At 39.1% G+C, this 26,719-nt stretch overlaps 1 protein-coding gene across 2 annotated transcripts in view; it reads right to left on the reverse strand.

Annotated features, from left to right (window-relative positions):
* Window positions 1-23,550: 23,550 nt before the first annotated feature.
* tbc1d1 (TBC1 (tre-2/USP6, BUB2, cdc16) domain family, member 1) overlaps window positions 23,551-26,719 on the reverse strand; it is a 62,535-nt gene continuing 59,366 nt past the window's right edge. For both annotated transcript variants that reach the window (XM_084715404.1, XM_084715405.1), the window contains 3 exons: window positions 26,249-26,418; window positions 23,934-24,110; window positions 23,551-23,847 (listed from right to left, as the gene is read on the reverse strand). In XM_084715404.1, the coding sequence (XP_084571530.1) occupies window positions 23,551-23,847; window positions 23,934-24,110; window positions 26,249-26,418 (644 nt within the window). The remainder of the gene's footprint in view (window positions 23,848-23,933; window positions 24,111-26,248; window positions 26,419-26,719) is intronic.

The raw sequence follows: 26,719 nt of genomic DNA on the forward strand, positions 1-26,719 counted from the left end.
CAAGCTCCTTGCTGCACTGAATGCTGCTGTCCTGCAGACCTTCTTCAGTTTCCTGAAGATAAATCGGAAAGAAACGTCCCAGCTGGTTGTTTAACCAGCTTGGGAAAAAAAAACATGCATGCACCATTTTTGAAATCTTTAGGACAGTTAAGTTTGATGTCAGTTTGATTTTTCAACTTTCTGACCCAATCAGCTGAACTGTAGCATGATGCAGAGCACGGCAGAGGCAGACGCTCCTGAGTGAACGTAGTGTCATAATAAAAGACTGTCTGGTGCCAAAGTAAAGTGGTGAACAAATTCTGTATGTAATGTAATGTAACATAGGCTTGATTTGATATTGACGTTTTAGGTAGGCCTTTATTCATGTGGCTAAAAATTGTTTTTCTGCCGACCCCGTCTGCAACAGCACAATGCTGAGCTCCTGTGTTGGGACTTGTCTCTCCTTCCACTCCGACCATCATCAGCTGAGGGGAATGCATTGAAGTTCCTCATACAACTGGACTTCAAAGAAACTGAACTATCCTTTTAACAGAAGGAAGAGAAGAGATAAGGTTGTTCATACGTGAAACATTTTACTTTTAAAGGCACAAAGGCACATATACCAACAGCGGGCCACGCCAAAGACAAAGGCTGACTGCCTGACTGCCCTGATATTCCGTTAAGACTGACATGTTTCTGTGGTTCCTCTAAGTTTAAAGATGTTTAAAGTCATCATCACGACCTACAGCTGCACTGACTTCAAAGATTAGATCACACGTAACTTTTTTTCATGCAACAGCGAGCAGTCACTATTTTACTGTTGACCACAGTGATGAGTCAGTCAGAGGAGTCACAACAAAGTTTCTCAAATCTGCTGTTGGAGTGTGTTACTATCAGATTCACAACAAATCAGATCAGCAGGAAAATACCAAGTCTTTTATTTTAAGTAGGAAAATAAAAAATACAAAGACAGATGATGGCAGATGGTGCAGCTTTTAAGCATTTGCATTACCTGTTTAACCACATTAACAAGGTAAACCTGCACTGGTATGTGGGTGGGTTTTGAAAGACAACAATAACTAGGATAAAAAAAACAAAAAGGTGATGTGGGATCATAGTTCTGTGGAAGGCAGAGAGACTGACAGAAGATAGATGCCAGGTGAGATTTCACTGGAACCACAGGCCTCTCATGATAAGACTCAATGAGACCTTCATTCCACTGCATGACAGGAGAAGATAAATGAGCAGATGATGCTTTCGCAAAATGTCTGTATATGGAAGATATTTTGCTTGTTCTTTTGCTTTGCAAAAATTTCTACAAGCCTCATCTCATTTAGTTGTTATATTCCTTTCTGCTTTCCATAAACAGATCATTTCCTGGATGCTGATCTTTAAATATCAAGTTATTCTATCAGTATTCTTGTTTGAGATGAACCGGGCGATCACTTCTTACTGAAATTAAAGTGCCTGGTTTGGTCTCAACTTGCTGTGGCATTGCCCCAACATGGGCAAAAATAATCTATCAAAATGAGGTTGATCTCCGCTAAGCGAAAACTCTCAGTGTATGCTGGGAAACAACAGGTTTTAGACTCATATAAGGTTACAAACAGACTAAACACAGCGAGGTTGCCAGGCGCCACCGATCCAACTCCTTCACTCGGTTTGTTTGTGAGCAGATTAATTGAGCTGTCAACTGCTGTCACGGTCAGGAGCTGCATCTGGAGGTGAGGTTTATTTATATAAGCTGTAAAATAACAAGTGGCAGTGCACATTACGACAACAGATAACACTTCATTTAATTCAGCTGTCATACTCAGTTAATATGTTCCCATCATGGTGGAGCACTTTTGGTGTGATTTCAGATTTTTTTTTTTTTCACTGATAGCGATGCCATCTTTTACAGGAACGCCCTGATCTCATTCACGCTACCATGCACGGGGGGGGAGTAACTACTCAACAACTTCTAATGAAGTCATTTTTCAGGGTGCCTGTACTTTTATGAATATTTTTTCAAGTCTGCAATTTTTCTCATGCTTAAGTGCACATTACGCCTCGTTACTTTTAAATAATCATGACATACTGACAAAAAAAACAAACCAAAATTCTGCAGCACCGGTTTGGAAAAGTGGCAGAGACTGCTGACCAGAACAGTTGGGAGTAATTTAGACTTAAAACAATAGTTCACCCAAAAATGAAATTTCACTCAATCTCTACTCACCCCTGTGCTGATGTGAGGATGGGTGAAGATCTCTAGTTCACAAAACTGTAGGACTATTTTAAGACTGGAGAAGCAGAAACCTCCTTTCAAGTCGATGTCTGCTACTGATAAAGCATTAAACATCAATGGGTTAAAAGTAACAATGTAACAAATACTTTGAGTAATTTTTGAAAATATTTTAATCCGCTACAGGGAAAAGTTCAGTCAAAAAGAATCAACATCATATTTTACACCCAATCCTTACTTTCTATTTCACTGTTCTGATTTAGATATTTAGGTCAATTTGATTTTTAGTCTCTATATACAAGACTTCAAAATGCTTTACTTTGGTGAAAAGTGGTGGACAACAATACATGCTGCAACTCCATAAGAGAACACCTAAGTCAGTTTTACTGTATCTGTACACACACAGTATGACACCCTCTACTACCATGTGGCTGATGAAAACTTTCATCACCTTCTGAATAAATGTCACAGTCATGGCTATGACTCTAGTTTTACCAGATGTTTCCTTGTGTTTTTCCGTCAATGTTCCTTGTGTGCTCCTGTCTCTGAGTCTGAGGGGCCTGCAATCGATATCAGGTGATATATGTCCATTTAACACATTCAGTTACATTTATGTCAAATCTTTGAATCAATAAATTGATCTAGACCAATGTATTGTTACATTAAGCTAAATGCTAGTGTCAGGACGGTAAGTATTTGCTACAAAAAAATAAAAACATAATAATAATAATAATGTGCTGGATGAAGAGCCAGAGGATCATCCAAGTGATTACAACTAATTTTGTGGGGAAAATGAATGTCTGAACCAAATTTCATGACAATCCATCTGATGTGAATCTCATGGTGACGCTAGAGGAAAAGTTCAGGGATGTCAAGTCAAATTTTAATTGTATAGCCCAATATCACAAATCCCAATTTTACCTCATGTGAAATAGATGTCGTGCGTGCAGAACAGAACAGCAAAATCACAAAAAATACAGCATTTGAAAACAGAGTTTGTAATACATAGAATTCTAATATTTATATGAAGAATGTGAGTCCAGGAGGATGTCAGTGTCCTGTGTCGCTGGTTGGACCTGAGCTATATGACCTCCTCTCCGCCATGTAGATCTCAGGTGTCACCTGATGAAATGGCGCCACAGAACATCAGTGAGATCCATCCTCTCGCATAGACAATGGAAGGGGTGTGGTAGGTGCGACAGCCACCCTTAGCGACTGTTGCCCTTTCCCGCACCAAATTGTGTTGGCCATCTTGATGCTGGAACAGCTCATCTTACTGGGGGTTACATGGTCCCAAAATTGTCAGGAGACTACATCTACTGTAAGGCAGGTGCTGAAAGTGGTCTCACCTCCCCCCACCCCTTCAAGTGGATCCGTCAAACCATTTCAAAGATTAAGCAGGAAATATTCAAATGAAATCAAAACAGAAAGAGTGGAGTTTCTAAATACAGATGAAATGGATACAGAAACTGAAAAAGTGAAAATGTCAGAGAGGAAAAGAAAAAAATCTCAAAGCTTATAGGTGCAAAGTGTTTTATGGTAACACATTTATAATTCAAAAATGGCTGGCTGCAGTGATAACAGTCCCCTGGGATCCAAAAAGCAATCATGCGAATTTTGCCTATATTTATAGAACCCTTTTCCGAAAATAGTTCCAACGTTCCTGTCCCCTGGTCATCATGAATGTCAGTCAAGTTGGTGAATTACTCCAGTCTGGACAAAACTGGTGGACGGATGGATGAACTAACAGGCGGGCAGACATTTAAACAGCAAGGACACAAACTGGGGCTGCGAGTCAAGCAAATACCCACACAGCTGGCACAACTTCATCTGCTGCACACAAACATACACACACACACACGCACATGTACAACCCCTGTGTCCAGGGTGTGACCTGCGGCCACAGAGGCGTGTTCAGCATACAGAGCTATAAAAGATAAACCATAATTATCACTCTGTTGGACCTTCCCTGAGGGGGCACGCTGCTGGCAAACACACACACACACACACATATGCACGCGCACACAGGTAAAATTAACAGAATGACATTACGGATGTTCTGGCACACTGAACAGTGGTTTGGGAGAGTCAGCTGCGGTTTGGACGAGTACCTGAACCTCCCTGCCACTCCTTCACAGCCTCCAGTGCTTATTGTTATGTATGCAGACTCTCACACACTTTAACATTTGTGGAATTATTTGTCATTACCTACTGTAAAGAGTCACTCTGCCACTGCAACACTGACAGAGTGACACAAAAGTGACACAATAGGTTCTCAAGATTATTAAAAAGGTTGTGGATGTTTCTTTCCAGCTCATTATGTAAAATTTTCCACTTCGCAAGAGCATAATGCATCATAAACTGCAGATGGGAGACACACCTTTCTCTTTGTGCTTTTCCAGTCTCCATTATTATTATTAACTTCCATTTGATTCCAGACTGATAAGATTGATTATTCATAAACACGACAAGCCTGAATCAATGCCTCTGTTTCATGCTGCTTGACATGCGAGCAGTATGGGCTGCCAAACTAACAGAAAAACAAAAAGAAGAAGAAGAAGAAGCTCAAAGACAGACACAAAAACATTGTGCAAGATTTTTGCGAGTGTGTTTTATTTGATCCTGTCATATTAACCAGACTGAGCGACAGCAATGAATAATAAGATAATGAATTTTGGAGAAGAATATGATCTCTGGATGATTTCCAGCCTTATCTGACAGATGAAAGGCAGCTGTGTGCAGCATTGGCTTTCATAAAGACAGCTACCATAACATATATGCGTGTGGTAGTGTGAGATAATGATCTAGCTTAAGTATGTACAAGTATGTTATCCAACATCACATTGGATAAATACATGCACAAGTGTATGGGTGCTTATTGTCTATATAAAGTCTTGAATCATGATCCATAAAGGTGCTCTATAAAAATATATATAATAATATAAAAATATTAATTTTTGATTGTGTTCTGTACTGACAGCAGTGTGGGGAAGAAACACTACTGCGTTTCATACTGCCATTACAAACTGAGTACAATTAGCTGATAATTGGCCTGATTAGCCACCGTCAGTAATAAATACACATTATTTATTTAGCAAGTAATCAAACCAATAACTAACAGCAGTCAACGTCAGACAAGCTTATCATATTCTAGCAGTGTAGCCATGACAAAATGTTAAAATAAAATAATAATGTTAGCAGTATGAAATAAACTATCCTGCGCTAGACTACCTTGAAAAGAATACAAAATATTAACAATTTCTTACCTGTCCGTAAAAACACATAACTCTAGACAAAATAAAAGGTATAATATGCTGACAGTATTCTTGTCCATTAAGAATCATTATAATCTATAAAGTGTATTTTTGCACAAACTTTACATTTTGGACTCAACTCATCACAGCCCCCATTGGTTAGCTGTGGTGTTTTAGCGGGAGAAGTCTGTGGGATTGAAAGGCAAAGTGTTTAAAAAATTATGAGTTTTTACTAAAATACTTGCTGGTTGGTGGACCAGATACACGCCAAATTAAACACCAACTCAGAACACGGTTAATCCACAGAATATTGTGTGTTTGCAGATGATTGATATTTTTTTGTGGGTTTTTTTTTCTGTAGCGGCAAACATTTTGCCTTGTTGTGGCTCAAATCTTAAGAAATGCCAAAGGTGTATGACGAGTGACAGTTGGGATGCAAAAGCACATATTTGTTCCCCCAAGTCTTCTAGTGGGGGTGCAGCTGCTCTGTTTGCTCCATTGCTCAAGCGCCTATATACGTGTGTGTGTTTGTGTAATACTGGCAGGTGACTCTCACTCTGAGCTATGTTAAAGTGCATTATGTCTCCCTAGGGAACAATCAAATCTCTGTCTCCTTATTAACCACAGGCAGACGGGTTGTAACCACACACATAACACTGTAAGAACAAACACTGTAATTGTTCATATCTGATTTTTTTTTTTTTTTCATTGACTGCACCTCCTTAAAGAATTCAGCTGGGCTCAGAAATTCCTCTGCTGTCCCAGTACAGGTGTACTGGAAAAATCAGGTCAGGTTGTGTGTGTGTGTGTGTGTGTGTGTGTGTGTGTTCGCCTGGTTTGTCTGTGAGAGTTTGCCTTGGGGTGGTATTTAAAATATCTCTAATTGGAGGAAATCAGTCCACCCTAATAAAAAATGTAATAGCGCACACAAACACATACGCGCGTAACAATTAAGTGTTGTTCTCCAGTTATTATTTTATGATTACAAATGACACAGGGAGGAGTCCATCCTGCGATCATTAAGGTAAGTTTGTAATTCATTCATATTTTGCTGACAACGATGAACTTAATTTGTTTTGATACGGAACCACAACAGAAGACTTGAGAATAATTACTAAATATCTTGTCTCAGATCTCACTAGGAACTGGTTTAGCAGAAGAGTGGGTCAGTAGTTTTGATTTATGAATACGGGCTGGTATTGTGGCTGATATTATCGCTGACACCTGGTTAACATACATGCTGATTGAGGACCAAAACATCTGTGTGTGAGCAGACTGTTGATAATGGTTTAATAGAAGGAAATATCTAAGATTTTTTTTTTTTTTTTAAGTTTAAATTCTTGGACTAATCCCGTCTGTATGTATTTAAGTCAGTAGATTACCAATATAGATTTGGTAAAAATGTCATCTCATTATTTCAGTCACTTAATCTAGTCTAAGATTTTCCTATCCTATTCACCACCTCCCTTATTTGTTTTGTTTTTTCTCCCCTTTTACTTTCTTTCTTCGTTGTAGTTGAATTTGCATCATCTACCTTTTCTTTGTTATGTAGTAATTCAACTTATGCAAAAATATACAAATTTGAAATGTATTTGAAAGAAACAACTGTTTGGAATGAGGAACATTTACTCATTGCAATACAGTCGTACAGTAGTATGCAATATAGTAACTGCAATAAAGTAATTAAAAGATGCCTATCTACAAATTGTGTAAAATATGTGCAAGGACAGAGAGAAGTAATTTCTATAACAATAATTAAATGAAAACAGTTTCAAACAATTAAAGCAACAATTTCTAACTATTCTACCTTAAAATAAGAGGTTCAAAATCATTTTAATGCTACTTAGACTTCTTATACGAAGATCATTGCAGCTCTGAACCCCATGTGCCTCTTCTGGCACTATAACTTTGATGACCAGGTCACAGTAAGTATGTATGTTTTACAGCCCTAAAGGCTCATTCATGCCTCATTTACATAGAAAAATAAGAATGTCCATTTCAAACAATTCGTTGCATCCTGTACACTGGTATTGATGTTAAGCGACGCATCTGCTAGAGAGCAAAGCTCAGAGTCAGAAGTTACCTCAAAGACGAAGAAGAAAAGTCAAAAGTTTCTGACATCAAACACGGTGCTGCAGGAGTAGGTTGTACTAATGTACCTCTTGAGAAAGACGTGAAAGCAAAGGCAGCATTGTAGGCGGTGGTGCTCTCTTTATTTATTTATTTATGTTTTTTTATTTTTACTGTGAAAGCATATGACTTCTTGAGCTCTCCTGCTAGAAGTTTCACTTCTGTCAAATGTTTTAAGCTATTTGTTTCCCAAATGTCAAAGTGCTTAATTTACCCTGAATTTATCCTTATAACTTTTAATGACTTTGAATATGTACATCTATTAGTTATGGTGTCTGAAAAAGCTGTCATGTAAGAAAGAAGGAAGAAATCCCAGATAAACATCAGTGTTTCTTCTTCAAATTGGTCCCTGGTCCATAGCCAACACATTCACCAAACTGAAAACAAATGTGTTTTAAGTGAGACGTCTTGCCAACACACAAACAAACCACACATGATAACAACCTTCTTGAGGAATGCTCTGTATTAGAAAAAAAAAAATTCTTTGGAAGCAAAATTAACTCTCAACCTCGGAGGCATTGAGCTTTACATGCCAAGTTACCTAGTATTTAGTAAATATTTTCACAAAGAAGTACATAAATTTATGAGTTCTCTGAGGTTGTCTGACTGTATTCTACTGTTCGGTATTTGTTTATTTTTTGATAGCTGGCTGCTTTCTCAGACAAATGAGAACAGGCTGGAAGACAATCAATTCAACCCTGCAGGTGTAACCAGTCCAACCAATGCACTAACTGGATGTGCACCTACATGGAAGTAAATCTACCTGGAATAGTTAGTTGTTAACCTGTTGTTGACAGACTAACACTGATTAACATCGCAACAGGAGGCACGGGGATTGAATTAAGTGCAGCAGGCCTTGAGATAATCACTGCTGCTGTGTGATAGAGCAATAGCCAATATATCATGTGACAAAAGAAAAATGTATATTGCAGATTATATATTGTTTATTTCATTGTGTCACAAATTACACTCAACACCAACAACACTGAGGACGGGTGGAAGGTGATCTAGACGATCACAGGCTACAAAAGCAGGAGTGCCTCCATCACCTGCTTCAAGACAGCCACAATTGTCCCTGTGCCTAAAAAGTCTGCAAGTCTAGTCTAAATAATTACTGCCCTGTGGCAGGTTCTCCAGCACATAAAGAACAGCATCCCAGCCCGCCTGGTCGCTCAGCTGTTTGCATTCAGAAACAACAGACCCACAGAGGACGTCATCCCCACTGCCCTCCACTCAGTCTCACCTCCTCCAATCTAGCGCTCAACAATGGAGCCCTCCAGGACTGTGTGCTCGTTCACCCTGTGCACCGATGACTGCAGTCTCCAACATGAAGGGAACTCTACTGTGAAGTTTACAGATGACACCACCATCATCAGCTCCATACCAAACGAGACTCACATGTCAATATGAGTGGACTATTTATACTTTATTCAATTCTAATTGAAATATTTGAATATTTGTTCCTCCATGTTCTGTGTGTGGAGGGGCTGCATCTGAGCAATCCTGTATTGTATAATGACAATAAAGCTGAACCTTAAACATTGAACCTGCCTGTATTTCACCTATGATCCCTCATGTCACACTTCATTCATTGTACATTCTTCTTTTGGTTTCTTTCAGAGGTTTTCTGGTCCTTTCCCTGCTATGATTATCAGTAAAGGAACCAGTGAATAAGCCTTATGAGGGTGGTTGCAGCTGAGCTCATGAGTTTAAATGTAGCCTATTTATTTTATTTATTTAAAGGAGACAGTTTACATTATTCAACATTAACATTTAGCAACATTGATGTGAATGTGCTAGGGTTAGCTCAGCATCTAATTTGCACCCGTTGTCCCAACAAAACTAGAAAAAGTTTAAGTACTTGGTGGTAATTTACACATCGCTACATAAAAACACACAAGATATCCATAAATTTAAAGAAAAGAAATCTAATGCTTCTTATGCACTCTATGCACATTGTCACGGTCACTGCCTGTAGGCACCTATGTCCTGTCAGACTTGAACTTTGCTTCAGGGTACTTACTCATGTTGTTCTCCCCTGACCGGATCCTTGCTTGTGTTGTATCAGCTCTCAGATGTACGTCGCTTTGGATAAAAGTGTTTGCTAAATTAAATTGTAAATTGTAAAAACAGTTTTGCACAACGCAAAATGATTCTTACACACAATATTCATGCATACATGTATCAGTACCATTATCTGTGCCTGAACTGCAGTTTGTAGAAAGCAACTTGCTGCATCGCACATTGCAAGTGTTGCAGGAATTACATTCAGTTATCAATTCTATGGTTCTATTTACAATTTGGCATGTAAAGATTTCAGGAAAAATAGATAAACTTTGTCAGACCTTGGGGAAGAGATCTGCCTTATCTTCAAACAGGTGAATCTTGTGCTCAAGAAACCTAATGTTACACACAATTATGAGGCCAATCACAAATTCTATGACAAATTTTCCTTTTGCAGCGCTCAGTCATCTGCTGGTTCCTGAACTTGGCACTCAGTCATCAAAACTTTATGAACCTCTAGACTAGTGAATGTTCAAATTTTACCAGCTATTCAATAGATTGCTGTTGTTTTTTTTGGCTGGTAAGTGAAGCAAATCTACCAGCTAATTGCACATTTTACTCGAATCTGGCTGGTGGCTGGTACTTTGTGTCCTGCCTTTACAGCTATATACAAACTATTTTTACAGAAACCTTAGATAACATCTTATACATTAAACCGACAGAAGCACACCTTGATTCAGCGGCTGTGAACAGAGCAACAGACAGAACAGGCCTGAGGGAAGTTACACAGCAATTCAGAGCTGAACTGGAATAACTCCCAGCTTTATAATAAATGATTCCTTCAACGACACAATTACTGATTCTTGTACAAGAAGGGTGGGGCAAGACACTGAAGAGACTCAAGATAGCCTGTGTGTGTGTGTGTGTGTGACTTGTGCCTCAGGATTAATGTGCATGTATTCGTGTGTACAGTGTGTGTCTGTGTGAGTGTGTTGGGTGGGGGATCTATGAATCGTCTCCCCACCCTGCAGGGAGTAGTGCTTCCTCTCCAGAGTTCAGAAATAACCAACAGACAGCTTTATTGTTCAAGAGAACCTGTCTGCTGTCTCTGCCTGTCGCTCACACACACACACACACACACACACACACACACTCACACAAAGACCCCCCTCTCCTTTTACAGATCTGAATAACTGACAAGTAGAGTCTTGGTTACACCCTGGCTCTGAGGAAGGGAGGAAGAAAGAGGGTGAGACAGGAGAGGGAGGGAGAGAGAGACATAAAGATAGACATGCAGAGACAGAGAGAGAGAGAGAGAGAGAGAGAGAGAGAGAGAGAGAGAGAGAGAGAGAGAGAGAGAGCAGGGGGTAAAGGGAGGAGTTTTGTGGACACTCGATGTGCTGACAGGACAGCGGTGGTCACACCCAAACTGTGGCGCCTGACCTTCTACAACAAACAGAAACACCCTTACACACATGCAGTGACACACACACACACACACACACACACACACACACACACACACACACACACACACACATCATGTAACATCATCCTCGTCAGTTTTCCTGTGAGGATGTCTTCTCTCTGCTCTGTTCCATGTTAGCAGTTCGTGACTCAGCAGGACGACTACAATCTGCCTCTTTCATAATCTGGGCCTAACTCTTACTCTGAGGTCACTGCTGGAGGCTCTGCTCCGCAGCACACTGAAAAAAAGTCCTCTAAACTGGTGGTGGAACTAGTTCATTGTTGGCTTAAGTCATTACAGTATTTAACTTAAAATTTGAAGTACTTGTAGTATTTCCTTTTTATGCCACTACTACTCTGGAGGGAAATATTTTATTTTTGACTTAAAACATGGCAGAAATGGGGTATAATATTCATAAATATGTTTTCATTAATGTATAATTACCTGAAAATAATAATTATGTTTTCATGACCTTAGAATGAGCTGTCTGTTCTACAGAGATTGTGGGTATACTTGCCAGCCTTGAGACCTTTCATTTATACAAAATGCATGCCCTTTTCCTTTGAAAGTTGTCTTAAGAAGAATTCTTCTTAGTCTGGTTTAGTTTAGCCATGTGTTCAGGTAGAAACAAGAGTCGTGGGGTTTATACATGTTGTGCAGTGCCAGAAACAAGTTGTGACAGTGAAAAGGAAAAAAGGACAAAATGAACACTCTGCTTTTCATATTTTGTACAAGAGTAGGCTTGCAGTCTGATGCCACTAAATCCTATATACTGGTCTTTTATGGTTAAGACTATGTCAGAACATCACACAGCCCCACCATCATTCTGACTGATCACAAATCAAAATGTGTGTTCTTTAAAAACAAAAAGCTTGATGAAGCACATATGAAATATGTTGCTCTCTCATCTGCTCGCAGAAAACATTTTAATAAATGCCAAGGTTCAAATTAGTTCAGAGGAATACTTTGCCATTCTTTGTCAGTCTTGCATCATATGTTACCAAATAAAAACTGCTGATGATTTATTTAGGCTGAAACTAATATATTGGATGTCTTTTTCAACATAAAGGCCTTAAATTTGAATCTTAAAGAATTGTGACTGATTTTGCATGAAGACTTATACAGTTCATTAAAAAAGAAAGAAAGAAAGAAAGAAAACTTGTCAGTGATCTTTAGTGGACAAGTACAACTTGTTTTTTCCAACCTGTTGTAAACGTCGTTTTTATCCTTGTCAGTATTTTCAATAGAGAGCATGGACCATGTTTTAATGTCCGAAGCTGAAAAATTAAGGGTAGAAAAAATCCTTGAATGGCCTCTTAAGGCTGGCTTCATAAATCCCCTTAAACCTCCATATTAAAATGCTCAGCTTTGCAGCAGAAATAAACATGTTTTGGTCACTACTGCTGAATTCCCTGTTAACAGATTCATTTTCAGTCACTGTTTAAATTACATTGCATCTTAAAGTTATGGATAACTGAGGCGATGCCTGGATTACATAACAGATGCATGCTGTCACAGGTAGCTAGCTGCTAGGTTGCTGTCTCATTCAGCTGCATCCGTTCCACATACGCTCCGCCTTTTTGCAAATTTTTGGATTAACTGGGATTTACGTGTAGTCAAGCACTGCCAAATGGTGACGTTCGGAGCCGCCACGCTGTGAGCTTCACAGTGGCTCTTCAGAAGCCTATGGGTTACATCACAGAGACTATGTCCATGTTTTATACGGTTCATGGTGTGGACAAACAACGTATTTAATTAATTGGGAGGCCTTTTGAGGTCTTGCTGTTAGTGCATCTACAATGAGTTTCAGTGAAGCTTTATGATCAGATTAACCACGTATGTTGTATAAAAATGTCTGCACACATGCTACCAGACATACAATTGATTAGTTGTGATTCATATTCAGTATTTTATTGTTATTAAAGACGCAGCAGATTAATTGAATGACATGTGTTTCCTGTCCTATTATACCGTATAATATGGCAATAATAACTAACCTGTGTTGTTGAATAATTACAGAGGGTTTGGCCCAATAAAACCCACATTTTTTATGACCTTTGATTACATAAGTGTTATTCAGCTCATATATCAGTGCCAGCTCATAAATCACCCGTTAAAATGCCAGCTACCTGCCACAACCTCAAATCAACTCTTACCTTCACACTTGCTGCTTTACTTTATAACAGAGGACCATCTAAAACACAATCTGACTGTTTTGATTTCAAATCGACTTAACATGCAGGACCAATTACAGATGAGACTGACATTAGAAAAAGTTTTTGCATTGTTATATTTACAAAATGCTTGATCGTGTTTATTTTTACTGCAGTTTTTCACTTTTATGGTTTCAAACAGCCACATGATGATGATGCACACCAAACAACATGTGCAAAAACACACTGTAGGTTAGATTTAGTCAGATGATTACAGTGGAATGTGTGTATCATTAATTGTAGACAACATTATGCAACTGTGACATGTTACCTCGCAGTTTAGACATGTGGAGCTGCAATGTCTGGGTGGTGTGATGAAACACACGCGCACATGCTTACACACACAGTGATGTTGAAATGCACAGGGTGAGATATGTGTGCAATTTCCTTGTCAAGACTTTGACATTTCTTTGAAAAAGATCTGTTCTATTTTCAATCAGTTTTTGTCTACAAATTATAGCTGACTGACACATATGCAGACCGCAGTGCAAAATTAACGCACCTGATCATAATTTAATCGCTTCTCTGGAAAAGCCAATGTGGTATGAGAGGTTTGTGCATGTTTAAGAAACAAAGAGTTTGTTCAAGTTTAAATGTATTTGTAACGAGCTCATTCACTTTGTGCAATTGTGACCTCAGAAAACAATTTCTTTGTTATAACTCAGGAATTTATTTGCTAATTATGACAAAATTTCAGACAAATTTCTAACATAAATATTTAAAATTACTTATTTAAATTAAATTACAAAATAAATGCCATTGTAATCCGTTAATGACAAAAAAATATGCAATAAAATTAAAGTTACTAATCAAAATGTTGGTGGTTACAAAGGGGTTACATGCAAATATTCTTTTTGGGTTGTCTGGTGGAGGTCTGCACTCTACTGAGAGCACTCTTCTAGTTTGTTTAGTTTTTTTTTTTTATTTACCCCTTGGAGAGTGAATATCACCCAGTGCAATACAGAATGCAATATAATTTTTGCTGATCAAAGTAAGTTACTCCAACCCAAGGCTTTTTTTAGAGAAAATGAAAGATGAAAAGCAAAAATCAAGAAACAAAGATTAGAAACTGAGTGTTTGTGTCTGTTTGTTCGTTTCTTGGCTCCAAATGGTGGGAACATCTTGTCAGGTGTGTTTGTGAATAAGATACTATAATTTATGAACTGATTAGATTTTGATGGCCAAAGGTTAAAGGTTACTCTGGTCTCATGTCCGTTGTATCTGGCAGTTGTGGTGGCATTGCAGTAGATGCTTCACCATCTGCACTCTACTGAGTGTACTCTTCTAGTTTATTCTGTGCATTGTTTTTGCTTTTTGTAAAGAAATAAAATGAAGAAAAAAGACACAAGAGTTAGATTGCAGGTTCTTCTGTTTCCTCTCCTTTATGCAATATAAAAAGCATAATGTCCTGTGCATTAGAGGTTTTCCTCATGATTAATAAATCACGTCATAGATTGAGTACAACCTTACAAAGCTTTAAGTAAACTGTAATCAAAACATCCTGTACATTTATCCAGGTTAATGTTCAACAGATTAAACTGCTCAGACTGATGTCAGACTAAAGGTACACTGAGAGTGGCAGCTTAATGGAGTCACCAGTATAATCCAGTATAATCAGGAGCTGCCTTTATGGCCTCCATCTCTCTGAATTATCCAGGTGCTTCAGGTTAAGTAGCTGCTTATCAAGATTTACTGCTGCTATAGTGCTTTATGATGTGTTACTGAGACTCTTTGTACTGACCAGTGCACTCTCATCTTAGCACTTGATGTGCTGTTACATGTCTTTAAACAAAGCATCATTAATGATTACATCCACCTTTATACACCATATATACATAAAAGGATGAAGTTGGTAGTTGGCGTGTAAAGGTGAGCTGATAAGAACCATCATCGACTGGATTTCAAACAACAATGAGATTTCATATCGGGAGGAAATCAACAATCTTGCAGAGTGGTGCACAGAAAACAACCTACTGCTCAACGTCAGAAAAACTAAGGAGCTGATTGTTGGGAAAAGAAGGCAAAGACTACAACAGAGAACCTGCCATGAGCATCACACACCTCCACCCTGGTAAAGAAGGCACAGGAATTACTGCATTTCTTAAGGAAACTTGAGAAATCAAAATTCCCACGCTAAATTCTTGTTAACTTCTACAGGAGCAATCATCCAGGCTGGAAACATGACAAACTGGCATGTGATGTGCACAGCCCAGTGTGAAAGGAATTACTTTGTTGGCTTTGACTGTCAACCCACCATTTAGTCCACTGAATAATATACATTCCTTGACTTCTATCTCCTCCACCATTGTTGTGATCTTGTCTTCTGAAAAGTTAACTTTTCTCTTTTGGTCCATTTGTGCCGGCATCTTATAAGGGAAAATGGTTGATTGCATTGGTAGGTTTTAAGTGATTGTGATATTTATTGATGACAGGTGCATAAGTTAGAACTTCTTAGAACCTGCAGAAACAACGTTTTGCTCGATGCTCAGTATCTTTTATTATTAAAACCTATGTACACTCTCAAATGATCTTAAGACTTATTTCAAGTATAAATCTCAGAACATTTTTATACTGTATAACAACCCAAAGGATACTAACAGAAAATACCCATCCAAGCCACCTTTTTACCCCACTGCTATCCGGTGAGTGATACAGAAGTATCTGCTGCTATGAGACTCCTAAATTCACTTCAAATTTACTTTGTAAAGTTGTAAAATGGCCACAGCTGTAATTTTACTCTGCTGATGGTATTACACTGCGGATGGCAATGATTGCTCCACCACTTTTGTCCAGGCTGAAATATCTCAGCAACTATTATTATTATTATGCAATTTTGTACAACCTTGTTCTTACACACAGCTGTGCTTTGAGCGATCTGTGCCTCATAAAACAGCCTCACGGATCCACCAGCATAATTAACTTGTTTTCTACCAGATGATGGCAGAGGTGGGACCAAGTCATTGCTTTGGAATTAAGTCTTAAGTCTTTGCACTTAAGTCCCATGTCAAGACTAACAGGTCCAGTTAAGTCCCTCCAACTTCTAATGATGATCATAAGTTTTGTTTTTCTGTGAAAATTGCAGTTTTTACAAGCACACAAAATGATATTTGGTATCATTTTTCCCACTGGTGCTCAGTAATGTTAGTTCTTCATGGCTCTCCATCCAGTTGATTTGTGCTTGAAGTCTCTGCAAGCATGTGTTACCTACTCCTCCTGTCTCTTTTTAAGTGTGCTAATCTGTTAAATAATCTGCTTATATGATGCTTGAGAAATTCAGACTTGCCACACAAGCATCAATTTGTTGTGGAAGTCCATAAATCCTTGAGCAGATGCACTGGGACACATTTGAATTAGAAGTTGGGCATAACAACTAGAAACCATTTATTTCTGACTTGCAATAGACTGCACCATAAGGGTCGACTTGCTGAGAATGAATAATGTTAATTTTAGCTGAATCAGGAAATGAAGGGAAATAAATGATTTGTGGATTCACACTTTTTCATCTGCGGGCTTGGAGGAAGACAAGTATTTTTGAGTCAAAAGGCTCAAGTCCAAGTAAAGTCAAGAGTCAGTGGTATTTAATTCCAAATAGTGTTGCAAGACTTGAATTTGTCAAGTTGAGTCTGAAGTAATGAAATTTATGACTCTGGATGATGGTGAATCAGAACTGGATCACACAAATACTGCTCTCAAACTACTTATCTTTAATCAAAACGTAATTATCACAACCACAGGTTAAAAATACCCCTGTCAGGGTCACTGAGAGTATATTGAATGAGTGGTGGAGGAGGATTTGGGCATGTGCTGCAGGTCACTGCAGGGCAGGGCAGGGCAGGGCTGAGATGGAGTGTGGAAGGGTAAACAGATGCCAAGTCAAATAAAACAAAACTCTGGGCAACAACACAACTCCTTGCAGTCTGCTTGGCCTGGCAAAGGGACACATAAACACACACATTGCAGACATGCACACTGTACACATACGCTCTTTTACACACAGCGTAGGCGGCACGCTAAGACGACAGGTGATCCTGCTTATTAGGAAAATCTGTCCACAGATGCTGAGTTTCAACCACAGTCACGCAAAAAAGCCGTTGCTCCTGAACAGTAGAGATGTTTGTGGCCTTTAAGAGCTCTGACACAGCAGGTGCGCACACACACACACACACATACACACACACAACTGTACAACATCTTGGCTGTTACAACACAGCATGATAACTGAGCCTTAAACACCGCAGGCACACACAAGACATGGGCAGGGCTGCTCGGTCAAGGGTTGTGTAGCTTAAAAAAAGATCCTCATAAGTACCCGAGAGATCATCACAGATTAGCTGCACCAGAAGCCTCAGTGAGGCGGGTGATGGTGGTCTGCAGGGTGTAGTCACATACCAGGCAGTCATGCAGTTTACCTGCTGATCAGTCTCATTAGGGAGGGTGTGTCAGCCTTCTGCTTGTTATGGAGAGAACTCGACTCCCTTTGTTGCTGCCTAATGGAAATCTCCATTCAGCTGTAGTGTTTGGTTTGGATCAAGACTTGAGCCGCGTCTTTAAAGAAGAGTGATCAGTGCAAGAGTTCACTGGCAGCATTAATTATGGCCTATAGTTAATGAGAGAGTGATTCTTTTGTTGATCCCTGAAGGGAAAGTCTTTTGTCTTGCCCTCTGATCCAGGGAACGCCAGCTTAAAGGTTGTTTACAAAGCTGCATTTCCAGAGCAGTCAGGGAGTCAGTAACTGACACAGTGATAGCAACACAAACAGCAAATGTGGGAAGAAAGAGAGACAAATCGGACATTTAACAGTTGTCCATGGCCAGAACTGAACCAGTGCCAGATACACAGAAATAACTTGCAGCTGGGCAGGTTTTTGAATATGTAGTTTGTCCACAATGGAAAATCAACAAAACTGAATTTAAGTAAACAGGTCACGAGGACACTAAACAACACATATCTGAATTTGTTGTTCTGATGATGCACATTGTATAGCAAAAAAAAAGGAGGAACTCACACCTGCAAAACATTACAGTAATTTGCAAAGGGTGGTAAGAAACATCCCAGATAAACAGAAAAGGTCTTTAAAAAGACATTTTGCTTCATGTTCCAATTTTGCATCCAGTGGTTGTGGAGCAATATCATCATTCATATCGAGATGAGTCTGGCAGGCTGATAAATTAAGTCCAATATTCACTCTTTTTTTAGCTCTGTTTTTAGTCTCCACCAACTCGTGAGAGAAATCTGTTTTTTTAGCTGCTAAATGATCCACTATGTCCACCAGCTAGTCACTACTAACTGTGTCTGTCTGCTGTTTGGTGCTGAGCAGGTAGTGTACAGTTGGTTTTTAAAGGTATTTCAATGGAAACAGCTACTGCATGTGGAAACAGTGCTGACGAGAGCATTGAGAGTGAAACAAACCTCTTAGAAGGGTGTAGCACGGGCCAATGCAGACCCCAGTAAATTCTGGAGCTGATCCAAATCACATGGTGGATACATAAATTATTTTTGACTATTTAAGACATTTGGCTCTGGCGGATGTCTGCGCTCTCCAAGTGCACTTCTTGTTCTCTGTAGGTTTGTCACAATGAGCAGCCTCTTTCTCGTTATATGTTGTCATTTAATCAGGTTTAAGTGTGCTGATTTCTTACATACTAACTACTAACACACAATACTATAAAGATGAGTACTGTATATAGTATGGAATTGGGTTACAGGAAGAGTGCTGCTCACAGATAACTCAGCAGGGTGGAAATGAGTAAATACAGGCTTCAATCTCAGTGCTCTTGTTCACCTTTTACAGGCAACTGTGTGGAAATGCTGCATTTGTGAATGTTATCACATCAGTGTTTTACAAGATGGTGGCTTTGCCATGATTTAACAGCACAGTAAACTCTATTAATCATGGGTCTGCCACCTTTAGTCTCATAACACACATTTTAACTAAAAAAAGAAAAAACAAATCTGTCTGTAACTGGGCTATTAAATTATTTTTTATTTGGCATCCATACATAGCCTAAGGAAACTCAAGACCAGCCTTTGGAGAAAAAGACAAGGAGTCATAGACTCATAGACACTCATAGACACATTTTAGTTGACAAAATATTTAAACATTTTCTTAACTTTGCTGTATAGGCTACACATTTTTACACCTGGAGAATGTAAGAATCACTCTAGGCCTACAACAATGATGAATGAAATGTTTTAAAAATAACATTTATTTCTATATAATGCTTTTGTCAAAGCCAGAGGGAGCCACTGGAGAAGGGGCGACAGAGCCACAGGCTGCTGACCCCTGGTATAAACCGGCCTTTACCAAGAAGTTTAATTAAAAGAACTATATATTTTTTTTGCTGAAGACACACACACAAATACCTGTAATGGCCTTCATCATAGTTATTTTACACACAAAGAAACATGTTTAATAGGCGGCTCCAGCGTGACCAGCTGGTTGATTAATGGGTTCACTGAGACGACCTCAAACAGGTTTAGGAATGTGAGGGAAAAAGGTGTCCCTGGGAGCTCTTGTGTAATCGTATACCTGGACTTTGAAGAAATGCATTATTCAATAAACAAAACAAAAAGACACGATTACCTCAGAAAGCATTTGGCAGTGCAATGCACATATACATGTAGAAAATCATTAAAATCATTTTAATGTGTCTGAAGTTTGTAACACACAACCTGGGATGTGTTTTCATTATTTAAAACTAAGAATGCTAAAGTCTCAGTTTTATTGTGCACTTTTATATTTCTTCTAGCCGACATTCTCCTGTTGTTGCTTTTTCTGTTGTGTACACACTCATACATGCATACTAACAGCACCACAACTTGCCCCAGCATGCATTTCCTTTAACCACAGGACGAGCTCCTGGAAACAAATGAATGTCTGTGTTTTAAATACTGTGTACAGTATATTTCCATATACTGGAAACCTTATATCAACCCTGTGGCATCAAGGTGACTGACATGTTTAGACAGGAGGCGGTACAACTGTACAGTCTGCACCATCTTTTAGAGTCTGACACCTGTGAGTTCATCCTTACGGAAGCTTACTGTCACCACAAAAAGAAAAACAGGTCAGTATCACATTAAAACATAAAAGGCTTAATGTTATAACAAGATGTTTTTGTTTTTGATGCTACATTGTATTAAGATAAAACGTCAAAAGATGGTTTGTAGTCATGATAGTTTTTATGTATTATGACATATAACCTCATCACATTATAACAATAAACTTTTCTTGTTATAACAATATATTATTTATCTTGTTATAATGTGAAACGTTTAACTATATAACATGGTAACTTTTTTTTTTTAATTGTCACATCATAACAATATAAGTTATCACTTATAATGTGAAGATTTGATCATTTAACAGTAAGTTACCATGTTACAACCTGGAACTTTTCACATTATAACAACTTTTCTTTCTGGAGGTTTCACGTTAAATTTAACACTTTAACACCATTGTGGATGCAATTCAAAATTATTTCATGTCCATACTGGCAAAAAAGTACATGCAGTTTGTCTTTGTGGTCACTGGTTTAAAGTTTGTATGTCGTAATGATGTGACAAAATCTTGTTATGTGTGAAAACCGTCATGTTATGATTAGTCTTTTCACACTACAACATGATACTGATCCGTTTTACATTTTCTGCCATGACAGCAATATGCTTTGGTACAGACTAAATGGAGGCAAACACACACAAAAAGAAAACTGGCATCTGCTGAAAGGATATGAAATGTATTTGTAAAGAACAGAATAACAACAATAGTAAATAATCAGTTAAAACAAACACATGTGCAAGGAGAGTCTGGAGTAAAAGCAAAACATCTTTACAGTGTAAATCAACAGATTTGTTCCCATCAGTGAAGTGCACAAGCCCACAGACACACGGTCACACATTCAGACATTAACATACAGACCGAGCTGCGGCTCGGCTTGAAGGAATTCAGTGTGTTGAATACAGTAAATGACTCATGGCTGACAGATTGTCTCAACAGCAGAGGTTTTCAATTTGAAGTTTCAGACCTAAGTGTGTTTTTCAGTCATTTAAAGTAACTGATCTGTAAAGGTCTGTACTTCCCCTCAACAGAAACGCACAGCTTTCTGCTGAAGCTGCAACTATTTCCCTTTCTACACGGATGGATCTACATGTATTCAAAGGTGAAACAACAGGATGTGAAATGGACTGGATTTATTGTGTTACTCTTCCTGTGAACTACTGAAACTAAATGAACTTTCATGGAAGACCAGAAATATGAATGAGGGATCAAAAATAGTTCACCTCTGACCTCTGAATATGAGCACCACCATTCAAGATCTAACATCATTTAGCTTATGTCATATTCAACTTTTAGAATAGATAAACAAATAAACAAAAAAAAAACAAAACAAAAAAAACATGTTGTCATGAAGTTTATTTCTTCACCCGTCCCTTCATCTCACTTTCTTATCACACTTCTCTTATTATTTCTTTGGAGACTTTCATCTTTGTATTACTTACTTCTTATTAAGGGTGCTCTGATCAGGTTTTTTTTGGAGCTGATCACCGATTGCTGGAAGCGGTATTGGACAACACCTCTAAACATTGTTTACTAAAGATAGAATAAGGAGGTGTTGTCCCTTGCTGTTTGTAAATGTACCAGAAAGATAACTGATTGTTGAATCTCATTTCCAGGATATCAAATACCGACATTTTGGGTTGCTAAAATCTGCCAATCAAGAAATGGATATTGTTATGATTTCAGTATCTAATTATTAAAAATGCTGTGCTGAAAAAAACAAGCCAAACAGGAAAGTTTCCTAGAAAGTAAGGAAGAAAGAAAGCCAATGAATTTCAACATTGGAAAATGAGAATAAAATGGAAACCTTCCTGTGTTAAACAACATTCGTAGTCGTTTGAGTATTGATTATTGAGTTTAGGAGGTGCACTTGAATGCACCATGAAGTCCCTGTCGGTGCCCATGTGCTTTGCAGTTAGTGGCCCAACACTGGCTTATCACAGCTATATCAATTAATACTGGTTTATTATTATCAATTATCTTAATTCAGGTCTAATATATACATATATTTTGCCCTATGTGTGTTTTCTTATTGATAGTTATTTATAATTAATGAAAATACTGATACTATAGTGATATCTTGCCTCCATTACATATCTTTGTCACAAGTGTTAACCACTTTTTAGGGATCATTTAGGGACTAGCAAAAAAACAAGACAATGTTTATGTTTTTTTAAAAATTCTATATATTATATTATTTGTAAAGAATATCAGCCAATATAACCATATTGGATTTTTTTTAATTCCCTAATGTCAGCATCTGCCCCCAAAAATCCAGTACCATTTGGGCCTAAGTAAAAAGTGATGTATATTTCAGAGTTTATGAAATGGACCATGAGGTCTCTGTCCCTGTGTGTTAACCTCTGACAGAAGCAGCGTGCCTGTAAATGACACAAAAACACAGTAGAAACTCTCAGTGTGGTTCTTTATTATACCGCTATTTCAGTACAATAATTTACCCACCATTGTGGCGGAGGGCCTTCTGAGATCTACTCGCCAAATGGATAATCTACCCGCATTTGGCTCTTGGTGGTTGTTAATTTTGGACCATGGGGCTTCATTGCCTGAAAAGCCTTTGCAGAGACCACCGACTATTTAAACTACTTAAAGTGAATGCTGGCCGCTAATGATCAGTGGCCGATTGATCGGAGCACCCTTACTTGTTATGTGTGCTGTAGGCGTGATCAAAACCATGTACTTTGTTCGAGCTTGTTTTAAATTAATAAGGACATTCTTTGGCTATTTTAGCCACATTGCAACCGACACATCCACACAAACCCTGCTGCAGGAGCATAAAACACGAGTGAAGATACTCACACACATTCACTGACTCACACACACACACACACTTACGAGTACAGGTGCAAATGTAACTGTTTTTACAGTAGAGGCCCAGTGGGACAGTGCTATCTTTGGGGACTGTTGGTTGAATCACATGTTCATTATATTTGTTAGAGAGCCTTGAAGAGGGTGCTCAAGGCAGTTTGGGATAATACTCAAGTGTGCCTTTTTCTTTCTCTTTTAACCTCACCCCCATTTTTGTTTTATTTCCATTCGTCTCCTCTCTGTTTCCTGTATTCTCCTCTTTTTATTAAAACATTCACGAGTTGGGGGGAGGATAAAGGTCTTCTTGACATGTCACTCAACCTGCTCTCCCTGGGCCTTCCACCACAGACTCCTCCTCCGGTCGACCTTACCATGTGGAAGATTATTGGGTGCCATTATGAGCCCTCCGGAAGAGCTAGAGGGTGGGGCAGGGAGTCCACAGTCCTGTTCACAACTAGCCCCCCCCCCACGTTTGCTGTTGCTGCGTGTCTTTCAGAGGGTGGGGCGAGTATGTGTCCATCAGGGGTGGTCTGTATGCCGAGGCTGCTGAGAAGGTCCTGGAGGCGTGTGACAGTGCTTGCTAGCTGCTTCTTCTCCTCCTCCAGTGATGAAACCTGCTCCTTCAGCCGGCCCTCAGACTGGGCCAACGCCTCCACCCGGCTCTCCAAGCTGCAGACACGAGCATGTGACACCTGGGTGGGAGGAAAGGAGTGGCTGAGAAGAACGAAGTAATAAAAGAGAGGATAACTTGTGTCTTCATTTGTGTATGTGTGTGTACCTGCAGCTCCTCCAGCAGGTCGAGGTTCTGCTGTCGGAGGCTCTGATTGGTCCTCTCCAGCTGTGCAGCTCGCTGTTGTTGGTTGAGGGTCGGGGGCGTGTCCAGCAGCTCATCCTGCAAGACGTGGTACTCCACCTCATAGGCCTGCAGCTGCTTGGAGACATCCATCTCGCAAACCTAACAAATACAGAGAGTGTTTACAATGTGACGCAATTATTTCTTGAATGAAGATTCAGAAAAACAAAACACAGTTGTTTCCATCACAATTTACATTTTCACAACAAAGGATTGGGTTGGATTGACTGAAGAAGTTGTGATACAACTTGGGACTGAGTTACAAGGCGGCTGTTCAGCTCAGTTGGTAGAGCATCCGCCCCATGTATGGAGGCTGTCAGTCCTCTGCAGCGGCCGCTGGTTTGACTCCCGCCTGCAGCCCTTTGCTGCGTGTCATCCCCTCTCTCTTCACCCCCCTTTCCTGTCTACACTTTAGTTATCCTATCAAAAAAAGGCAAGAAAAGCCCCACCCCCCACCACCTCAAAAAAACCTTGGTACTGAGTTATTTCAGTCAATACCTCAGCGATACTGAATACTGCACGGCCCTATGACTCAGGGACTGGTGGCCATAACAATTAACAAAGGGTTGCTTAAAGCTGGAATTTCCCATCTGTTTGATTAGACAGATGTAGCAGATTGGTGTTGTCCTGTACCTACAAATTCTATATAACTACATAATTGAAAGTTATTATGAAAAAACAGAACATCCTGTACATACACTCCCTGCGTTTATTTTTTGATGAAACTGTGAGTCACACCACAGTTGACATATTGACAAACTGATGTGGATAAGTGGCACTTCAGGGAAAGCACCGGCAAGCTTCAGCATGACTCAACACCATTCTGTTAGATCATGTAAATTACAGGGTGAATGCATACTTTCTAACCTATAGCACACCTTGATAATATCTCTTTACATGTCTGACGCATCAAACGCATGTCAGCTCCTCCATCTCAAAACAACTGATGACCTATATTACTGCACACATAAATGTTAAATGTTCTGTGTTGACATCAGTTTACATGGCTGACTTAAGACTGACTCATAAAAATATCAGGACTCTGGTATGTTTGTTCATTTGAGTCATTCAGGACGCGAGGCTGATGATATTGACATACAGTAGTTGTTTTTTTTTTTTTTTACAAACACTGGTGCATGTGGTTGAAGCTTACATGACCTCCCTGATACTCCACCCATCAGCTGTTATTAGAGGAGGGTGTGGTTCTCACTGATAGCATTTTTTACTCAAGCAGAACGTCATTCTCTATTTTCTTGTTTTGTCACAAAGCAAATTATATTATCTCTTTATCATTGCCGTCAGCTGTAAAATCACATCTTATCATAAAATACATTTGTTTAGTCAACTAAAAAAGTGCATTTAGTGACACAGTGACATCACATATTTATTCACAGATGTGCAAGATCAGAGAGGACACTACTGAACACTACTGGACACTGTGCAAAACCATTTAACCTCCCAAAAGTTGACAGGAGGAGGAAATCACTGCGATATGAGATGCTGAGTTAAATAATAAGTCTAGTGATATTCTATATTTGTTTAATTGTTAATAAATACAATGAAAAGCCTCCAAACCAATAATGAATTAATACCCAAAACAAGTATTGTGTGTGTCACCAAAGTTTCAAAGGGTTGGCGACTGGATGAATATATTGACTGTCAGCGATTGGCTGCGACTGTTGCTGGTTGTTTTTTTGTTTGTTTTTTTGGACGATTTCACGATTCACACCAATCCGAACAAACTGCCCCAAAGGGATAAACGCTCCAGGGTTCAGTCAATCAGACTAAATCACCAGCTGGTGTGAACCCACCCTAAAACTGCAGCTGCTTCTGGAAATTATTTAGCCTTTCTTAAAAATTAAAGTATGCTGCATATCTGTCACCCATTTCCCATTTTGAATGTTTTCAGCAAAAACAAATGGTTTAGGTCTGAGTACCAGAGACAGGCTGGAGAAGCTGGAAAGTATTGAGAGAGAGACTAACACATTGTTGAGGAAAGAATGGGATTTGTTTCCAAAGAAAATTATAAGAGTAATGCCTCATGACTCACTGTTGAGCAATGACTAGATTAAAAATTGTCTTGCTTTCCCAGAATATTATCAACAATATGAGGAAATGTAATTCAAACACTTTTTTTTACTATAATCCCCAAATTTACAATAAAAAAGTTCAGCTCCATAAAAAGGCAGACCACTGATTAAAGGAGTAGTTACACATTACTGACAGTCTGTTTTTCTAACCTGGTTGATGGTTTTCTCCATCTGCACCAGGCCCAAGTTGGGCAGTGTGGTCTTGATGAAGTCCACGATGGACTCCAGGCTCTCATGCTGCAGGATCAAAGGTTTGTGGCTCCCCAGCAGGCTCAAGGCCACCTTAAAGATGACCTCTGACCCCTGCAGGAACAACATATCTGACAAAGAGGAGACAAAGGTTACAGAAGAAGAAAGAGGAATAAGGCAGACAATGAGTTAGGAGGTTGCGAAAGGCTATGACATGGCAACTTTCTCTTTGAATTATGTAATGTAAAATTAATGACAGGTGCTTTATAATGCAGCTTACTGTCTTGATTGGTGACTTGAAGGGCTTTTTAAATGAGAGATGCTTTGACGTCAACAGAAAGGTTTATGCAAACATAAATATAGGCCAGGGTGAACATGGAAAGGTGGAGTAGGTGTGTGTGTGTGTTTGTCTGCATGCTTTGAATGCATCAG

Source organism: Lutjanus erythropterus, chromosome 3, assembly GCF_056507025.1.
Source record: "Lutjanus erythropterus isolate fLutEry1 chromosome 3, fLutEry1.hap2, whole genome shotgun sequence".
NCBI lineage: Eukaryota > Metazoa > Chordata > Actinopteri > Lutjaniformes > Lutjanidae > Lutjanus > Lutjanus erythropterus.